At 43.9% G+C, this 20630-nt stretch overlaps 1 protein-coding gene across 1 annotated transcript in view; it reads right to left on the minus strand.

Moving 5' to 3' along the window:
- Positions 1-20630, minus strand: part of LOC126188160 (protein tramtrack, alpha isoform) — a 334993-nt gene that overhangs the window by 36355 nt on the left and 278008 nt on the right. The window contains exon 9 of the mRNA XM_049929674.1: positions 12723-12911. Within this exon, the coding sequence (XP_049785631.1) occupies positions 12723-12911 (189 nt within the window). The remainder of the gene's footprint in view (positions 1-12722; positions 12912-20630) is intronic.

The following is a 20630-nucleotide window of genomic DNA, read 5'->3' on the forward strand; positions in this document are numbered from 1 at the left end:
GTAAGTCAACTACCCTGGCCAGCAAGATCTCCGGATCTGTCCCCCCATTGAGCATGTTTGGGACTGGATGAAGCGTCGTCTCACGCGGTCTGCACGTCCAGCACGAACGCCGGTCCAACTGAGGCGCCAGGTGGAAATGGCATGGCAAGCCGTTCCACAGGACTACATCCAGCATCTCTACGATCGTCTCCATGGGAGAATAGCAGCCTGCATTGCTGCGAGAGGTGGATATACACTGTACTAGTGCCGACATTGTGCATGCTCTGTTGCCTGTGTCTATGTGCCTGTGGTTCTGTCAGTGTGATCATGTGATGTATCTGACCCCAGGAATGTGTCAATAAAGTTTCCCCTTCCTGGGACAATGAATTCACGGTGTTCTTATTTCAATTTCCAGGAGTGTATATATATATATATATATAATATAATGCAGATACACAGAATATATTCAGTGTGCCATAGATGAAGACTCACTTGCCACAAAAATTTCACTTTATTTCAGAATAAAATTCAATCATCAATTGAAGAGATATTTTTGTTTTGGCTTATTGGTTTTGACAAATTAATTTGTCATCTTCAGAATGTTAGTACTGCTTTAATGTGATTCATTTACTGTAAATTAGCAACGTCAACTAAGTTTCTGATAATGACTGACTAATTTGTTGAAACCAGTGAGGTGAAATAAAAATATCTGTGCAACTGGAGACTTAATTTTATTCTGAAACACATACAGGGTGACCCATGGGAGACGGACGGTTTTGAACAGCATAGTACTGAGGGCGCGGTGGTGGGAGGTGGTTGTGGTGGGGATAGTTCTGATCCACACAAGACGCCATTTCATTTACTCAGTCACTATGGAGCAGTGGGACTTGCAATGTCGAGTGTTTGTTTATGACAGTTTTGCAAAAAGTGGTGTCTCTATTATTGCTACGCAGCGATTGTTTAGTGCGCGGATTAATGTCGGTCGACATGGAGCTGTTCCAAGCTGTAACACAATCCTCAGATGGGTGGAAAACTTCAGATCAACTGGAAACATACTGGATAAGAAGCATCCTGGCCAGAGACGCAGAGTAACTGTTATAACCTTTAATCACCAATAATTGTGTGGATATTCAAACACACTCACTTAGAAACAATAGCTGGTTACATGATAACAACGCAGTATCTCTTATTCGACTGACATGTGGCCGGCGCCGTTCATAGCTAGGTGGCGCTCCCGCGCTCAGTCGAGTTGCGGAGCGCCTCTATCGCCGTTTGCGCGTACTGTCGTGGCAGCATTGTTAAATGTCATGGCACTGTCACAACACTTTTCACCCCTTGAAAAAAAACACACACTTCCTTTGAAACATGGACAGTGAGGAGACATCCATGGCCTCTTGTGAGGCCCTGAGAAGATCCTGCGGAGAGACACGGGAGTATGGTCAAAAAGGTCCAGGATGGAAGCTCGTGTGTGAAACGTGCCTCCTGGACGAGATGATGGGTGAAAACTCCGGAGCAGCATCCACAGGTGTCGTGGACCTGGGGGTGCGCTCCAGCGAGATGGGTCCTGGAGAAGGCGGCGTTGCGACTGGGGCCGGTCCCGGCGTACTCGGAAATGGTAGCGACGGCGGCTGCATCAGCACGTACAGTGGATCGGCAGCAGCGACAGGACTGGCTTCTCGGGCTGGTGGAGGCGAAGGAAGGGGCGGTGGCACCAGCGTGGCCATCACTCGTGGGCGCATCTGGTCGTAATGGCGAACAACCATGCCGTAGTCCGTACGTATTTCACAAAGCCGGCGGCCGCGAAGATCCTTGACCACCCCTGGAATCCATTTAGGGCGAGATCCATACCATCGTGCCTACACGTCGGCACCCACCGAGTATTTTCCCGCACTAGAGGTCACAGCACAAGGCCTGACAGGGTGAAGCAGGTGCAGTAGAGTGCGCGGTTGGCGGCCATGCAAGAGTTCAGCAGGGCTGTGATCACCCAGAGGCATGAAGAGATAAGAACTCAGAAATTGCAGCAGAGCGTCATCTGTGGAAAAATCACTAAGGAATTTTTTCATCTGGCTTTTGAAAGTGCGGACAAGGTGCTCGACCTCCCCATTCGATTGTGGATGGAAGGGCGGTGCTGTAACATGATGAATCCCTTGTCCAGTACAAAAATTACGGAAGGCCTGCGAAGAGAACTGAGGGCCATTGTCCGTGACGATCGTGGATGGAAGACCTTCTAGCGCAAAGATTTTGGACAAAGCTAGCGTCGTCGCCGCAGTGGTGGGCGACTGACATCGAACAACAAACGGAAACTTCGAGAAGGCGTCAATCAACAGTAGCCAATAAGTACCGAGGAAGGGGCCGGCAAAGTCAGCGTGCACCCGTTCCCATGGCTGCGCCGGATCAGGTCACGGAGAGGGCATTGTACGAGGTGCAGCCAGTTGTTGAGCACACTGACCACACGCAGCAACCATGTGGGCGATGTCCGAATCAATACCGGGCCAATAAACGTGCCTGCGGGCCAGGGACTTAGTCCGAGAAATACCCCAATGGCCTTCATGCAACAGTTTGAGAACATCTTTGCGAAGAGAGGCTGACACCACGACCCGTGGAGATGCGCCATCCATGGCCAGAAGAACAACACCATCACGAACAGACAGACGAAGGCGCAAGGCATGGTAGTTGCGAAGGGGATCCGATGCCCGGCCCTGGGCCCTGTCCGGACAACCCCGTTGAACAAAACCGATCACCTGATGCAGGACCGGGTCCCGCGCAGTAGCCGACGCGACCTGCGAACCTGTAAGTGGAAAACCCTCGACCGCACGACATTCTTCCTCATCAATGTGGAAACAGAGTAGTTCATCACGATCGAAAACCGGGTCAGGGCCCATCGGCAATCGCGACAATGCATCAGCGTTGGCGTGCTGGGCCGTGGGGCGATTGTGAATCTCATAGTGAAAACAAGACAAGTATAAGGCCCAATGTTGCAGGCGGTGAGCTGCCTTATCCGGAAGTGACGCCGATGGGCTGAACAGAGAGACCAGCGGCTTGTGGTCGGTGATGAGGTGAGACTTAGAACCATACAAAAAAACGCTGAACTTTTTTAGAGCATAAATGATAGCGAGCGCCTCCTTTTCGATTTGAGAGTAACGCCGTTGCGCATTGTTGAGGGTCTTGGAAGCATAGGCGATGGGTCGTTCCGACCCATCCTCATACCGATGGGCGAGAACAGCCCCTAGGCCATACTGTGACGCGTCAGTCGCCAGAACCAAGTGCTGACCCGGACGGAATGTGGCAAGACAAGGCGCCGACTGCAAATGAGCCTTCAGGCGGACAAAAGCCTGCTCACACTCGTCGGACCAACAGAAAGGGACGTTTTTTCGTAACAGCTGATGCAGAGGATGAGCTACTGCCGCCGCGGATGGAATGAATTTGTGATAATAAGCAATCTTGCCTAGAAACGCCTGAAGTTCTTTGACCGTAGACGGCCGGGGTAGAGCGTTAATGGCCACAACGTGCTGACGTAGAGGACGTATACCCTCACGGGACAAGTGGAAACCAAGATACACAATGGAGGGTTGGAAGAACTGTGACTTGTCCAGATTGCACCTCAACCCAGCCGAATGCAAAACCCGAAACAGTGAACACAAATTGCGAAGGTGCTCCTCAGTGGACGCCTCCACGACAACAATGTCATCCAGATAGTTTATGCAGCTGGGAACAGAAGCCGTGAGCTGTTCCAAAAACCGCTGAAATATGGCCGGCACGCTAGCGACGCCAAATGGTAACCGCTGGTACTGATACAACCCACAAGGAGTGTTGATGACGAGAAATTCCTTGGAAGAAGCATCCAACGGCAACTGATGGTACGCCTTCGATAAGTCAAGTTTGGAAAAGAATTGGCCCCCAGCGAGCTTAGTAAATAACTCCTCAGGATGGGGAAGAGGATAAGTGTCAATGAGGCTCTGAGCGTTGACAGTGGCTTTAAAATCACCACACAATCGCAGACTCCCGTTTGGTTTAGAAACCACCACGATTGGCGATGCCCATTCACTGGAGGTAACAGGAAGGAGAATCCCTGAAGCTGTTAACCTGTCTATCTCAGCCTTGACAGGTGCACGCAACGATACCGGAATAGGGTGTGCCCGGAAAAACTTAGGGCGAGCTGTAGGTTTAAGAGTAATGTGGGCTTCAAAATCCTTGGAACGACCCAGACCAGCAGAGAACACGCACGAAAATTCAGAACACAATCCATCCAGCTGTTGATACGGAATATCCTCAGATATGAGGTGCACATCATCATCAACGGAGAACCCGAACAACTGGAAAGCATCATAACCGAACAGGTTTTCAGTGCCCGCATGATCCACCACATAAAATGTGAGGGGCCTAACAACAGACTTGTAGGCAGTGGAAGCATCAAACTGGCCAATGATAGGAATTTTCTGTTTATTATAAGTTCTCAGATTTCGCGTAACTGGAGACAAGGGAGGGGAGCCCAACTCCAAATATGTGCGAGAATTAATGAGAGTTACTGCAGAGCCAGTGTCCACTTGCATGCGAATGTCTTTATCCAGAACACGAACAGTAACAAACAACTTATTTGTTTGAGAAAGCACACAGTTAACATCCATGTCCAATGCCTCGTCCTCGTCGACAGGAACTTTAGGGAACTGACACACAGAAGCAATGTGGCCTTTTTTCCTACATGAATTACACGTGGTCCAACGTTTTGGACAAGCGGCCCTGTCACAAAACAACGTGGACAAGAAGGAAGTGCGGAACGAACCTGCTTCTATGGTTGCTGTTGTCGCTGCGAGCGTTGCGGCCCAACGCGACGTTGTTTACGCGAGTGAACCGCCGCCACATCTTCGTTCTCCTGTGAAACAGGCAAATTGTCCGTGTCGAAAGTTGACTGTACAGCGCCTACATCACACCACACATCTATTTGCGTGCCAGCAGCGTGAGACACTTCAAAGGATTGAGCGATGCTTAGAACTTCCGACAACGACGGGTTTGGCAGTTGTTGGGCACGTTGCCGAACTTCTTTATCAGGAGCAAGCCGTAGAATAGCATCCCTAACCATTGAATCAGCATAAGACTGATAATGAGTGTCCGTGACAAACTGACATTGCCTACTCAGACCATGTAGTTCCGCCGCCCAAGCCCGGTAAGATTGATGGGGCTGTTTACGACACCAGTAGAATGCCACGCGGACGGCAACGACGTGGGTGTTTTTTTGGTAATAGTTCAGACAATAAGTCACACATTTCTTGGAAGGACAGAGGTTCCCACAGAGGGGCTAACTGAGATAGCAGCTGATAGATCCGAGGGGAAATCCAAGATAGAAATAATGACTTACACAAAGGAGCGTCAACAACGCCGAAAGCCAAGAAGTGTTGCCGCAAACGCTTCTCATAATCCTCCCAGTCTTCAGCGGCCTCGTCGTAAGGAGGGAATGGAGGCGGAGAAGGGGAAGACAGATGATGAGTAAGCGACATCGACAACACCTGAACAGCAGCCGTCAACTGTGTTTGTTGTTCAATGAGCGCTTGCATAAGCTGTTCCATGTCTGCCCCGTCACGAACACACAAATCCACAACGCAGTGAAAATATCCCATCCTCGTCGCCAAAAAGTATTATAATCTTTAATCACCAATAATTGTGTGGATATTCAAACACACTCACTTAGAAACAATAGCTGGTTACATGATAACAACTCAGTATCTCTTATTCGACTGGCGTGCAGTGACATGCGGCCGGCGCCGTTCGTAGCTAGGTGGCGCTCCCGCGCTCAGCCGGGTTGCGGAGCGCATCTATCGCCGTTTGCGCGTACTGTCGTGGCAGCACTGTTAAATGTCATGGCACTGTCACAACAGTAACGACATCAGAAAATGTTGAAAGGGTAAGGCAAGCGGCAGTCAGAAGCCCAGGACGGTCAGCTAGAAGTCATGCTAGTGAGTTACGAAGCAATCATGAATCGGTTAGATGAATTTTGCATAAAGAATTAAAATTCCATCCCTACAAAGTGCTCATTGTCCAACAACTTAAGGAAACTGATTTTTCTGTATGAGATGACTTCGCTTGCAGAATGCAAGTGATTTTGGGATCGAATGAAAATGAAATTTTATTGATGAACGATGAAGCTCATTTTCATTTAAACAGGATCGTGAATAAACAAAACCTACGTTACTGGGCTCCAGAGCATCAACACCTTATCCACCAGCGTCCTCTACACTCAGAAAAAGTAACAGTCTGGTGTGCTCTTGGCTCTGTTTGCCATTATTGGACCCTATTTTTTTGAAGAGAATGGGGCCACAGTTACTGTTAATTCCATTAGTTACATTCGTATGCTTGAAACATTCTTGAAACCATAACTAAGAAGATGACGAATCCCTTTAAAATGCGTTTGGTTCCAGCAGGATGGGGCAACATCGCACACCGCAAACACTTCAATGACAGTTCTTAGACGCACGTTTCCTGGCCAGATTATCTCACATTTTGGGAATGTTTCTTAGCCTCCCTCTCCCGACTTGTCAGTATGTGACTTTTTTCTGTGGGGGTACCTTAAGAACTCTGTCTATAACCACAAACCACGAAATTTGGGCGAGTTGAAGAATGTAATCATTCAAGAAATTGCTGCCATCCCTGCAGAGATTTTAGCCTGTGTGATGGAGGATTATGAGAAGAGACTTGAGTCCTGCATTCAAAATGACGGACATCACCTTGATGATAATATTTTTTCATAAATAACTTTGTTAACTAAAATGGCAAATAATGAGCTTTGATTTTGTGTAAATAAACATGCATTAATTTTAAAGTTAGCTGAGTATTATTTCATTAAAAACCGTCCGTCTCCCGTGGGTCACCCTGTACTATAGTTGCTGAAAAATAACAGCTATGAATAAAATAATAATGCCAATTTATGTCTGAGAGCTTGCACTGTGAATTACCATGAGTAAAAAAAACAATTTCATTGTCTGGTACGTGGACTGGTACCAAAACACAATTTATGGCATTTTATATACATATTTTAGGACTGATGTCTAGTGATATGGTGATCCCGACACTGTTCTGTGAGCTTTTGGTTTCAACTCGCACTTTTCACACAGCAGAATGTGTGTGTGTGTGTGTGTGTGTGTGTGTTTTTTGTGGAAAGCAGTGCACTGTTCCCAGTTGTGTTATAAAGCTGGAGACACAGTCAGTTACTCAGTTGAACTTGAATATGGATAGGAAATGAAGCTAACAAAGTATTAAACAATGGAAACTCCAGGTTGGAGTATAAACAATATTAGGAAAAGGATAGATTGCTACTCACCTTAAAGATTATGTGCTAAGCTGTAGACAGGCACAATGAAAAGACTGTTACACATTACAGCTTTGGCCCAAAGGCTTCTCCAGCAAAGAAAACATGCTCACATTCAAACAAGCAAGCACACGTCATGCACACATGGCCATTAACACTGGCAGCTCTGACCGGAATGCGACTGTCACATGAATAGTAATCTGGAGTGGGTCAGGGAGGAGGGAGGCACAACATGCAGCTGGATTAACATGCTTGATTTCAATGGCTGCTTCACAATCTGGGCCATCTATGAGTGTTACCACCCACCATCAGCTTTTCCGTACAACACAGATGAGTGTTACCCTTACAACACATTCTGCACTTTCAAAATTATCCTGGCCTCAACCTATGGTAACACACACCTTCACAGTTTCTGTCTCCTCCTTCCTATCACCTCCTTCCTTTTCATGTCCCCTGCACCTGCCTATCCTTTCCCCTTCCCTGCTCCTCTCCTTTTCTGTTCCTGTTCTTTTTTCCTCCCACACCCCTGGCAGTTTCTAGTCCCTGCATGTCCCACCAGACAGCACTCTTCTCTACCCCTCACCCATACCTTCCTGTCCCTCCTCCTTCCCCACCCCACTCCAGATTGTTATTCATATGGCAGTCAAATCTGGTCAGAGCTGCCAGTGATAGCAGTCATGAGGTGTGTTTGCTTTTGTGAACATGTATACGTACATACGTGTATGTGTGTGTGTGTGTATTATCTTTATCGTGAGTAGGAATCTATCATTTTCCAACAAAATACATTCCTGGAAATGGAAAAAAGAACACATTGACACCGGTGTGTCAGACCCACCATACTTGCTCCGGACACTGCGAGAGGGCTGTACAAGCAATGATCACACGCACGGCACAGCGGACACACCAGGAACCGCGGTGTTGGCCGTCGAATGGCGCTAGCTGCGCAGCATTTGTGCACCGCCGCCGTCAGTGTCAGCCAGTTTGCTGTGGCATACGGAGCTCCATCGCAGTCTTTAACACTGGTAGCATGCCGCGACAGCGTGGACGTGAACCGTATGTGCAGTTGACGGACTTTGAGCGAGGGCGTATAGTGGGCATGCGGGAGGCCGGGTGGACGTATCGCCAAATTGCTCAACACGTGGGGCGTGAGGTCTCCACAGTACATCGATGTTGTCGCCAGTGGTCGGCGGAAGGTGCACGTGCCTGTCGACCTGGGACTGGACCGCAGCGACGCACCGATGCATGCCAAGACCGTAGGATCCTACGCAGTGCCGTAGGGGACCGCACCGCCACTTCCCAGCAAATTAGGGACACTGTTGCTCCTGGGGTATCGGCGAGGACCATTCGCAACCGTCTCCATGAAGCTGGGCTACGGTCCCGCACACCGTTAGGCCGTCTTCCGCTCACGCCCCAACATCGTGCAGCCCGCCTCCAGTGGTGTCGCGACAGGCGTGAATGGAGGGACGAATGGAGACGTGTCGTCTTCAGCGATGAGAGTCGCTTCTGCCTTGGTGCCAATGATGGTCGTATGCGTGTTTGGCGCCGTGCAGGTGAGTGCCACAATCAGGACTGCATACGACCGAGGCACACAGGGCCAACACCCGGCATCATGGTGTGGGGAGCGATCTCCTACACTGGCCGTACACCACTGGTGATCGTCGAGGGGACACTGAATAGTGCACGGTACATCCAAACCGTCATCGAACCCATCATTCTACCATTCCTAGACCGGCAAGGGAACTTGCTGTTCCAACAGGACAATGCACGTCCGCATGTATCCCGTGCCACCCAACATGCTCTAGAAGGTGTAAGTCAACTACCCTGGCCAGCAAGATCTCCGGATCTGTCCCCCATTGAGCATGTTTGGGACTGGATGAAGCGTCGTCTCATGCGGTCTGCACGTCCAGCACGAACGCCGGTCCAACTGAGGCGCCAGGTGGAAATGGCATGGCAAGCCGTTCCACAGGACTACATCCAGCATCTCTACGATCGTCTCCATGGGAGAATAGCAGCCTGCATTGCTGCGAAAGGTGGATATACACTGTACTAGTGCCGACATTGTGCATGCTCTGTTGCCTGTGTCTATGTGCCTGTGGTTCTGTCAGTGTGATCATGTGATGTATCTGACCCCAGGAATGTGTCAATAAAGTTTCCCCTTCCTGGGACAATGAATTCACGGTGTTCTTATTTCAATTTCCAGGAGTGTATTATTATCATTCACAGACAGAGTTCTGGTAACAATACATTGATTAGGGCTTCACTCAGACGTACTTACAAATCAGCTCTATTCAGAAGAAGATACTAAAATAACAACACTATGACATATGTACAATTATTTCACAAAGAAAAATATGAAGGACAAAGAAACAATTCTTTATGCGACTACTGCAAACAGAATTTCATTGCAAATATGAAAGCAACTGTATCAGACAATGGCAACTCATATGTGCTTACTCAAATTTCATGGAAAGCAGCACAGATGGCATACATTTAGTGTTTATAGTATTCGAATACATTCTGATTTTATTTTAAAACTCCTTGGTCCATAGGACCAAATTTAGGAGCAAATATCCAGAGTCATCGAATGAGTCGGTACTTGAAATTATTTACATAAATCCTATGCAGATGACAAGATGCTAAGTATATTCTAGCATACTCAACAATTTAACACAGGAATTCACTTAATTTTTCCAGTACTCCCCAACACAATACGAGGAGTCAGTCATGAGAAAATTGTTTGGTTTGGCTTGAAAGTGTTTTTTAATTCTAGTGGTAACTTACTCAAAATGGATGCAGCAGAATACTGCCTGCATGTCTGCTTCACACTTGAGGAGGTGTGATGCAAATGCAGAATGAATTTCTGTCTAGTATTAACTGAGTGAAGACTGCTAATTCTTGGGAATAAGCGCATATAGTTAACAATAAATTACATCAAAGAAAATATATACTGAGAGGCCAATGTCAGAATTATCAGATGCCTGAACATGGGTTGACAAAAGGTTCACAAACTTACACCACACATTGCTCTAATTGCTCACTCTTCAGCCTAAAATATCCTTTATGAATGGGAAGAATGACCCCAGAATGTAATGCTATTTGTCATAAATGAATGAAAACAAGTGCAGTAGACTAATTTCCTTGTTACACTATCACTTATTGAAGGTACTGTTATAATAGAAAGTTTTTGAAGAATATGCTGAACATGGCTTCCCATGACAGCTTACCATATACCTGAACATCTAGAAACATTGAAAGGAAAAGATAGATTGCCACTTACCGTAAAGATGACATGTTAAGTTGCAGACAGAAACACAAAAAGACACTTATGCATTAGCTTCTGGCCACAGCCTTTGTCAGAAAGGGAAAACACACACACACACACACACACACACACACACACACAAAGGGAAAACACACACACACACACACACACACACACACACACACACACACACACACACACACACACGCGCGCGCGCGCAAGCAAACACACCTCGTGCATACGTCATGCGTGTGTGAGGTATGCGTTTGTTGCGTGAATGAATGAATGTGTATGTGTGTGTGTGTGTGTGTGTGTGTGTGTGTGTGTGTGTGTGTGTGTGTGTTCCCTTTCCTGACGAAGGCTGTGGGCAAAAGGTAATGTGTAAGTGTCTTTTTGCTGTTCCTCTCTGCAGTTTAACATGTCACATTTAATGTGGCAATCTATCTTTTCCTTATACTGCTGATATTCCAACTTGGAGTTTCCACTGTTTGAACAGCATGAAATTTGGGTTGTTCAGACTCACTTATCATATGCTCATTCTGTGTAATCAAAATGTCAGTTTTAGTTGAATTGTGTGTTAGAAACTGTAAAATTTGAGCCTTATTGCACTATTTGATACATGGCTATGTTGCACTCGACTTCATTCACTATCAAGCTGGTGTCATCAGCAAAGAGAAATATTTTAGAATCACTTGTCATATTAGAAGGCATATCGTCATATGTATAAAAAAACTGCACTGGTCCCAGCACTGATCCTCAGTCACCCCCCCCCCCCCCCCCCCAACTTAACAGTGCATCATAGCTGTCATCATTACTGTGGAGAACAGTTCTTAAAGTATGAGATGAACCAGTTATGAGCTATTACTCTTCTTCCATAATACTTCAACTTCTGCAGTAATATTTTGTGATCGATACCATCAAACACCTTAATTAAATCAAACAAGCCATCTGATGTTCAAAAATTTTTTACGCAATCTATCCAGTTCATCAAAGACAAGAGAGACCAAACTGAATGTCTGACAACAAATTATGTGAACTGAAATGATCATTACCCACATTATACAGTCTTTCCAAAAACTTCAGCAAATACTGACGGCTTAGAAATATATCTAAAATTGTCTACATTATCCTTTTTTTTTATAAAGCAGTTCCTCACTTTAATTGTTCAGGAAACGGATCATTCCGGAAAGGCAAAATTACAAATTAGCCACATTTCTGGACTAAAATATGCAGCACGGTGCTCTAGTATTTTGTCAGCTACCCCATCATATTCATGGGAGTCCTTCGTCTTTGGCAATTTAATTACTGACTCAGTTTCCCCCTTGTCAAAATCACAAAGGTGTATTTCAGATGGCAGTCTTATAAAGCCAGTTTCTAAGAGAGTTATACGATTACCTGTATTTAATTCTGCTGCTATATTGAGAAACTGATTGTTAAATACCGTGCACGTACCTGACCTAGCAGTAACAGAAACATTTTTACTATATACTGTCTTTATATCCTTGACCTTGAACTGTGTGGCACATACTTCCTTCACGAATAAACAGATGGTTTTAATTTTATTTAGAATTAGTTATCCTGTTTGCATACTACTTGCTGTTTGTCTTCCTAATAACATGTTTGAACACTTTGAAGTATAGTTTGTAAAGAGTTACTGCAATTTCTAATGTTTTGATATAATTCCCACTTTGCTCTACATAAGATCCGTATGCGACTAGTCAGCCACCTATGTTCCCTGTTAGTACTAGTACACTGTTTTAACCATATTAAAGGAAAGTAACTTTCAAAAAACACAAGAAATGTGTTAAGGAAAGCATTATATTTATCATCTATGTTATCAGTATTCTAAACATCCTGCCACTCTTGTTCTTTACTGATATTTAAAAAAGCCTCTGTTGCCATCAGAGCATTAAAAAATAGTTCTACAGAACTCTGCATAATTTACATTGAACTGCGAATGGATAACTGCGTGGTCAGACAACATACACAAAATCTCTAAGTATGAGTAATTTTTCAAGTGTCAATTGATGATTATAAATTCTACCTTACAAATATCCTGAAACTGAGGTAGCCTTTTCCAGCTCCCATTAAGTTTTTCCATACCCCCCCCCCCCCACCCCTCCGCCGATTGTCCTACATTAAGGGAGTACAGTATCACAACAAAAATTGTTGCACAAAAAGCACCTGTGGTGATGAAGATGCTCTGCGCAATTCATCAGTGCGGACTCGCAGTCCTGTAGGTGCATTCTTAGCATCCTGATGGGGTGTGGCCTGCTGTGATAATGGGGCAGAGCTGGCAGCAGTACTTGCAGCAGGATGCTCCACAGACATAGGTGAATGCTGATGTGTTGCTGGACCTCCCATTACCACCACCTGCATACATAACAAGATAAAATATTATCGACTGAGACTGTCCATTGTGGGAAGAAATAAAACCAACCAGATCTCCTTCATTATCTTTTCAACTCCTCTTCTTTCCTGTCATGGTTCCTTTTTATTTATGCCTTCTGAAATAGATTTCTTCCTCAATAGTGATATTAATCACTGCTCATTAACAACAATACAAATGACATAATAGAATGTTGTAAAAGAAATTTGCAACCTAAAAATTTTATTTGCAATAAATAAGAACTAGGTGATGCACTCATAGACTAAGTAATTACACTAATATATCATATAAATATTTTGTGTTGTTAGTTCCACTAACTAACTTCAGGGAGTGAGGAATTCCCAGCCATTTACAGAAGGAAAAAAGGTCAATGAATTAAGTTAGCATTCAGTATCCACCAAGAGGTATTTAAAAAGTACCAGAAATCAGGAGAAATTGTGCCAAATAAGTACAATCAAACATACATGTCACTGCATAAAATACAAGTGTAGAATATCAATAATGATTCATAACAAGTTCCTTGGAGAATTTCTAACATATTGTCTATGAAATTTACATTTACACATTACTTCTTTTTCAATTCACTCTAATATCTTTGATATCTTGGAGTTTAGACACACATGATATTTCAAGGATTATGTTGAAATTTTGGTCAGCTGTCTTGAAAAGATTACTGTTTCAGTTTTGTGAGCAACTGAGATGCAAGAAAAAGATGTAACTGTTTAAATACAGTAGAAAAATTCTGATAGAAGTAAATGAGTTAGGAGTACATGTGACCACTCTCCAAATTGCGGAAGCCTCGACTGTCAATAGGCAAACACAAAAGAGAAATAAAACTTGCTACCTTTCGGAATAAATCCTACACTCATCTGGAGTAGTGGCTAGGGGTGGGTAGCTAGCAGCTTGGGTGGAGGCAGCAGTTTTGCTGGCTAGGAATGCAGGCTGGCATGTGCACAGGCTAGTCAGTGGGGTGAAGTGCATGATCATGGCAACATCCATTAGTAGGGGGGACAAGAGAACAGAGGAAGGGAAAACTGTTGGGTGGAAGGTGTGGGTCATCAGAGATTGAGATCAAGAGGGCTATGGGAGCAAAGGATGTGTTGTGAGAATAACTCCCATCCACATAGTTCAGAAAAGCTGGTGGTGAAGGGAAGGATCCAGATAGTCAGCGACTGGGTGGCCAATTTTGTTCTTGGTCACAGTTTGGCAGTGGACATTCATTCCAGTGGACAACTGGTTGGTTGTAACAAAAAGCTTCTTATGTTTGTATGACAACCAAACAGCTGTCCACCAGAATGAGTGGTCACCACCAAATTGTACCCAAGAACAATGTTGACCACCCAATGGCACAACCTACAGCTGAGCACAACATGTAAAATTTCAATGGCTGCTTCACAACCCAAGGCACCTGTATCCTTCTTTCATCACCAGGTTTCCTGAACTATGCAGTTGGGAGTTACCCTTGCAACATATCCTTCACTCCTGTAACACTCCTGGCTTCAGTCTCTGTTAACCAATGGACGAAAACAGTCATCAATGTCTCACAATAATTAAGTCCATTTCATGGTCACAGTACATTAAACACTCACCAGCACAAAATAGTTCAGAATTCAACCTGATGATTTATGACTTAACACACATGATACAAAGAATATTAGCTCATGTCAGTCTATTCTCAGTTCCACAAATCAAGTGGCAAAAGATGTAGTCCGACTCTGGAGCACATTCAAATCTCTTGAAATATAAATCCCTTCATAAGTTAAAGTATGGTGGCCATTCACTGCCCACAATCAATCGCCTCCACAATCAAAAACTACTCGTTACCACAGGCAGGTCTGCCCCTTTTCAGAACTCAAGTAAAAGTGTCTAAAATCACTCGAAAAGCCCCATCTTCAGAAGACTCCAGAAGTGTTCCAACACTGTCCAACTCTCACTGTGTAACAAAGCAGGGTTGCCCACTGCTATCCTGTTTTGGTTTTACACTCCCTCAGTAACTTAGTTAAGCAATGAACTTTTATTTTTTTTTCATTTTCACTACTCAGATTCCGACTACAGATTCTGTGGTCTTCAGCCTCATAGTACAGAATTCAGAAATAGTTTAAATAAAATTCCCCTTGTAAAATCTGTTATTTCAGTACATTCTAAAGTCCATTCTGAAAGTAATGAGCTAATTAGTTTTATTGGAAATGCATCATATTAACAGTTATGAACAATGACATATATTGTGCAGTACATATTAAGTAAAATTCGAGTGAGCTAATAGATCGATTAGTTTTATTGGAAATGCATCATATTAACAGTTATGAACAATGACGTATATTGTGCAATACATATTAAGTAAAATTCGAGTGAGCTAATAGATCGAATTCAGCTATAAGACTGCATCCAAAAGAAAGCCTAAATTTTACTGATTCCAACAAAGTGTTTAAATTAACCTAAAGTCTGTTAGTTAAATAGATATTAAGACTTAAAATCTGTAGCCTGTATGACTTTCAGTGCCAGTTGTGACCAAACTACTAAATAATTCCAAGATCTGTTTTGATACTTTTGCTACCTTTAGGTTTCTACGTAAAATGACTCCAGTCTCAACTTTGTAAGTGCATTAATTAAGAATTAAGTAAATTTGAAAAAGTAAAAATTATTGTTCAAGAGGGCTGCCATGGTTATAAGTCGGGAATTCCCACTGCGGATGCATAAGTTAGTTCCGCATGTTTATATTGATATAGCTCACTCATGTTATTTAAGTAATAAAACCCAATAGTTAACTTAAAAACCAGTTAGAAAGGATAATTTTAACCCTGGTAAATTATAAACTATAATATATTAACAGAAATAGTCAAATATTCAAGCGCTCGTCTATATAAGGTCTGAGCTGGTGCAGTTCTCAAGTTAGTTCTCGGTCAGATTCTCATGGAGCAAAAGTGCGGCAAGTCGGCTAATTTTTCCAGTCGGTACCAAAAAAGTGTAATTGTGAATATTGTTAAAGACTCGAAGTTTTTGACCTACCTAATGTGACAATTAAGTGTAAGAGGCTTGGTCACATGAATATTGTGTGTGTGAGTGATAACAAATAAATCACACTGTGGTTGTCATAAATGTTCAACAATGAATACCGTCTTGACTGTTGATTTTGGAAAACTTAATCTAGGGTCCTGGCTTCTTAATTTCAGTGTGATTTAGGTGAAACGGACGCAGCTACCGGGAAGACAATATTGAATAAGCAAAGCAAGGTAGGTCGGGAACACTGGGCACTATCTACTGGGTGAGAAAATGTTTCAATACATCCAGTTGTGACGTGAACTTTAAGTGGCACTAATGCAAGGACATGTCCCGGCATGTTACAACTGGCTGAAGGCCATAAATCCCATGTTCAACATGACCACTTCCTGGACTAAACTAATGTGTTACAACAAAATTTAAATAAATAATGTAGGAAAAGATAGATTGCTACCTATCATACAGATGATGCGTCAAGTTGCAGACGGGCATGATTTAAAGGCATTCAAATACAGCTTTCAGCCACAACCTTCATCAGTAAACTCACACACACACACACGACCGCTAACTTCAGCATCTCGGGCCAGAATCAGAATGTAACATCACATGGGATGCAAGCAGCAGTCTGGAGGGGGTGTGGATGGGGAAGGGGAAGTAGTTTACGGCTGGGGGGAGAGACGAACACTATCTGGTGGAGTGTGCAGGCACTAGACTGCCAACAGGCGCAGTGTCAGGAGGTTGTCGGGCAGGAAGGTGGGGAAAAAAGGAACAAAAAAGGAGAGGAGTGGGGAAAGATGGGCGGATGCATTGGCAGAGGGCTGCAAATAAACAGGATGGGATATGAGAACGGGGAGGAGATGATAGGACAGAGGGAGTGGAAACTGTTGGGTGGAGGGGGTGGTGACAATATCTTACTGTAGGTTGAGGCTGGGATAATCACGGGAATGGAGAATGTGTTGTAAGGGTAACTTCCCTCTGCATAGTTCAGAAAAGTTGGTGGTGGAGGGAAGGATTCAGATGGCTAGATGTTGACCTCCTCCTCTTTGATGGCCTGCCTCTGTCCACATTAAATCCACCGACCACGAACAGCACCTGCGTTTTGACAGCTGTCATCCCTTGCTCAGTATGCTGAGGGCCTCACAAAGGCCTTCACAGACAGGCTCTATCCCCAGACGTAGTCTGCAAACAGATCTCCTGTGCCATTTCCAAACACAGCCCAAACCCTCCCACTACCACCAAAAACCAGCCACAAAGGAGTGTCTCCTCTGTCACCCTGGCTGTGCCCTGAAATGAGCTACATCCTCCCCGAGATACTTCCCAATCTTCCTAGAGTGGTGTTTCATCACACACGCAACCTCCACAACATCTTAGTCCACCCCTATGCTACTCCCAATCCCTACCCCTTGCCACAAGAATCATATCCCTGTGGAAGACCAAATTGCAAAACCTGCCCGATCCACCCACCCAGAACTTCCTATTCCAGTCCTGACCCTACTACATCAGAGGTCAGGCCACCCGGGAAAGCAGACACGTCATTTACCAACTCTGTTGCAATCATTGCACAGCATTTTATATTGGTATGACTACCAACCTGATGTCCACCAGAATGAATGGTCACTGCCAAACTGTGGCCAAGAGCAAAGTAGACCCCTTCTGGTGCAACATGCAGCTAAACATAACACACTTGACTTCAATGGCTGCTTCAATACCCGAGCCATCTGGATCCTTCCCTCCACCACCAGATTTTCTGAACTGTGCAGATGGGAGTTAGCCTTGCAACACATTCTGCTTTCCCGCAATTACCCTGGCCTCAACCTACGGTAACATACTGTCGCCACACCCTCCACTCAACAGTTTCCACCCCATCTGTCCTATCATCTCTTCCCCATTCTCGTCTCCCACCTTGTTTATTTACAGCCCTCTGCCAATGCATCCACCTGTATTTGCCCACTCCTCTCCTTTTTTCTTCCTTTTTTCCCCCCATCTTCCTGCCTGACAACCTCCTGATACTGCACCTGCTGGCAGTCTACTCCCTGCACACTCCACTAGACAGCGTTCGTCTCTCTCTTGTCCCATACACTACTATCCCTTCCCCTTCCCCACCCCCTCCAAATTGCCACTTGCATCCCACATGATGCTGCATTCTGGCCCAAGATGCTGTAGTTGCTGATCATGTGTGTGTGAGGTACGCTTGCTTTTGTCAGTGTGTGTGTGTGTGTGTGTGTGTGTGTGTGTGTGTGTGTGTGTGTAACTTTAATGACAAAGGCTGTATCCAAAAGCTATATGTGAGTGTTTTCTAATAATGCCTGTCTGCAACTTGACGTGTCAGCATTATGGTAAGTAGCAATCTATCTTGCTGATATTCCTACTTGGAGTTCCCATTGTTTAATATTTAAATAAGGAAAAGTTACAAGCATTCTGTAACACTCAGATAATTTACAATAATTATAAATAAAGTAAGCCAGTATTCTTGTGGAAGCACATGCATCTAATGACTACAGGTTATTGCTAAATATTATTTAAACAATTATTTATGCGTTCTTAACAAAAGCATCTTTTGGTACTCTTTTCAATTGTGGTGTCTGCTAACACATGATTGACTAGTTTTAAATTACCGCAGGTTTTAATAGAACTTGCAATCAACATTTAAAAAGTGCCTGGAAAAATACTACACTTTCAGTAAATAAATACACGAGCACGAAAAAATATAAGATACTGGTGCATGTATTCATTTGCTGTATAAATGTGGAGAATAGTATGTTCTGACAAACATTTGCATAATGCAAGCAATATAAGAGCCATCGTAAATCAACAAATAAAATAAATACAGATACATAGCTTTCAGGGGTGATAGATATAGTACAATGCTATTACCTGAGGTACAGTTTGTTGAACTCACATGAAATGTTTAAAAGTTTTTAGTTTGGAGGTTCATTGTGAAAATGTTTACTCACTGAGAAATAATATTAACTTCTGTCTTAAAGATGATGAACTGTTGTTGTGTCATTGGATGCACTTCATTTATCTGGGATGGTCGACGTATTCAGATCTGCATTAATATTTGATGGGCGTTATTGATGAATTTCAAAGAGCCGTAACTTAGCCATCTTTAAGAGTGTCTGACATTCTGCCAATTACTGGAACATATTCTACAAAAGGCAATGTGAGCATCAGCTGTCCAAATTACCAGGTCTGCGATTTACCCATTTCCGGCAACGGGCTCTATATCTCTGCATCTGAGCTCACCTCAGGTGGAAACAGTTATCTAGCCAGGCTGGCTACGGTGCATCCTATGCCCTGGACCGACTAGCATACAGCCGTGCAATGAATTCACCTCTCCTCAATACCAGGCCTAGGTGCACGAATAACTCACCCACATACTCCTAACATTACACCCTAATAATTTCTCTTTTCCCTGTCCTGTCACACCCTCCCAATCCTCATCATCTTCACGGTGTGCTGCACCCCACCGGCTTGGCATCCGTGCATCACATGCTTAGCCCGTGCACCTGCCATCCCTACCGCTCTGATTCCAAGTCAGCAAAACTGCTGCCACCCCACCAACCACTAGCTACCCACCCCAACCTCTCTTCCTGCCTCCAGCCTCTCTCTTCCTCTACCCACCCCCCCTGTCACAGCCCCTACCTCACCCTAGTCCACATGCTGAAATCCAATCAGCACTTTGTGTCTACTCAGAATAATGTCCGAAAGCTAGCAAGTTTTCTATCCCTTTGTGTGTGTCTATTGGTGACGCAGTGTTTCTAATATTTGGTGAATGGTATCCTTTACTCATAAATTACTTACATGTAACCATTTAAAATAGCTCATTGTACTTCAGTTGGTAAGTAGACATATACTTGTATATCTTTCAAGTTGTAATGATTGCTGAAGTGGATTTTGACCCATTGTAAGAGGCTGAATGGTTTACCACCTGGCTTTCATGGTTAAACTATTGTACAAAATTGTAGCATATTATACAGCGATGCTATGTGCAATCTTTCACTTGTGAATGACCTAAAGGCTGAAAGTGGCCAACTGCACATAAAAATAAATATATGATCAAGAGAAGATAATGCTTTCATTTTAACATTGCACTGAAGTCCTGGAACCACTTGTAAAGTAAATACACAGCAAAATTCTTCTTTCTTCTACTTCCTTCGCTGTAATTCTGAGACATATTTATTTATCATAAAAAATCAATATAATGTGAACTGTGAGTTATATTGTCATAATGTAAGACATAAAAATAATTTCTGTTTAGGTCCATCCTTTCTTCCCTAGTGTTCTAATAGGGTTTTGGATTTTGGTATGAAGATCTTCAAGAAGCTATCAGCAGATGTAATAAAATCCATTTGGAATCTCTGTATACTGAAACAAACTTGAAATCCTTATCAGACACTCCTTTTACAATCAATTTGATTATATAGACTGAAGATTGAATATTTTGAAAACAGCAGATGAGTAACAATGAACAAAACTACTGTTAACAGGTCTTTATTCTAACAAGTTTCGAAATGTCAGAGGAGCTTCAAGGGAATAAAAGTGAGAGTGTAGAAGAGGAGTAAGGTCCTTCTATCATGAACCATGAGGTGTAGCATGTAGTTCATCCAAGGGTATATGTTCCCCATATTCCTCAATGTTAGAAAAAAGATGATTGTGTAAAAGCATAAGTAGCTTAGTTGTGGGTGTGACAACCTAACTCTTCA

Source organism: Schistocerca cancellata, chromosome 5 (assembly GCF_023864275.1).
Source record: "Schistocerca cancellata isolate TAMUIC-IGC-003103 chromosome 5, iqSchCanc2.1, whole genome shotgun sequence".
In the NCBI taxonomy this organism is placed as follows: Eukaryota; Metazoa; Arthropoda; class Insecta; order Orthoptera; family Acrididae; genus Schistocerca; species Schistocerca cancellata.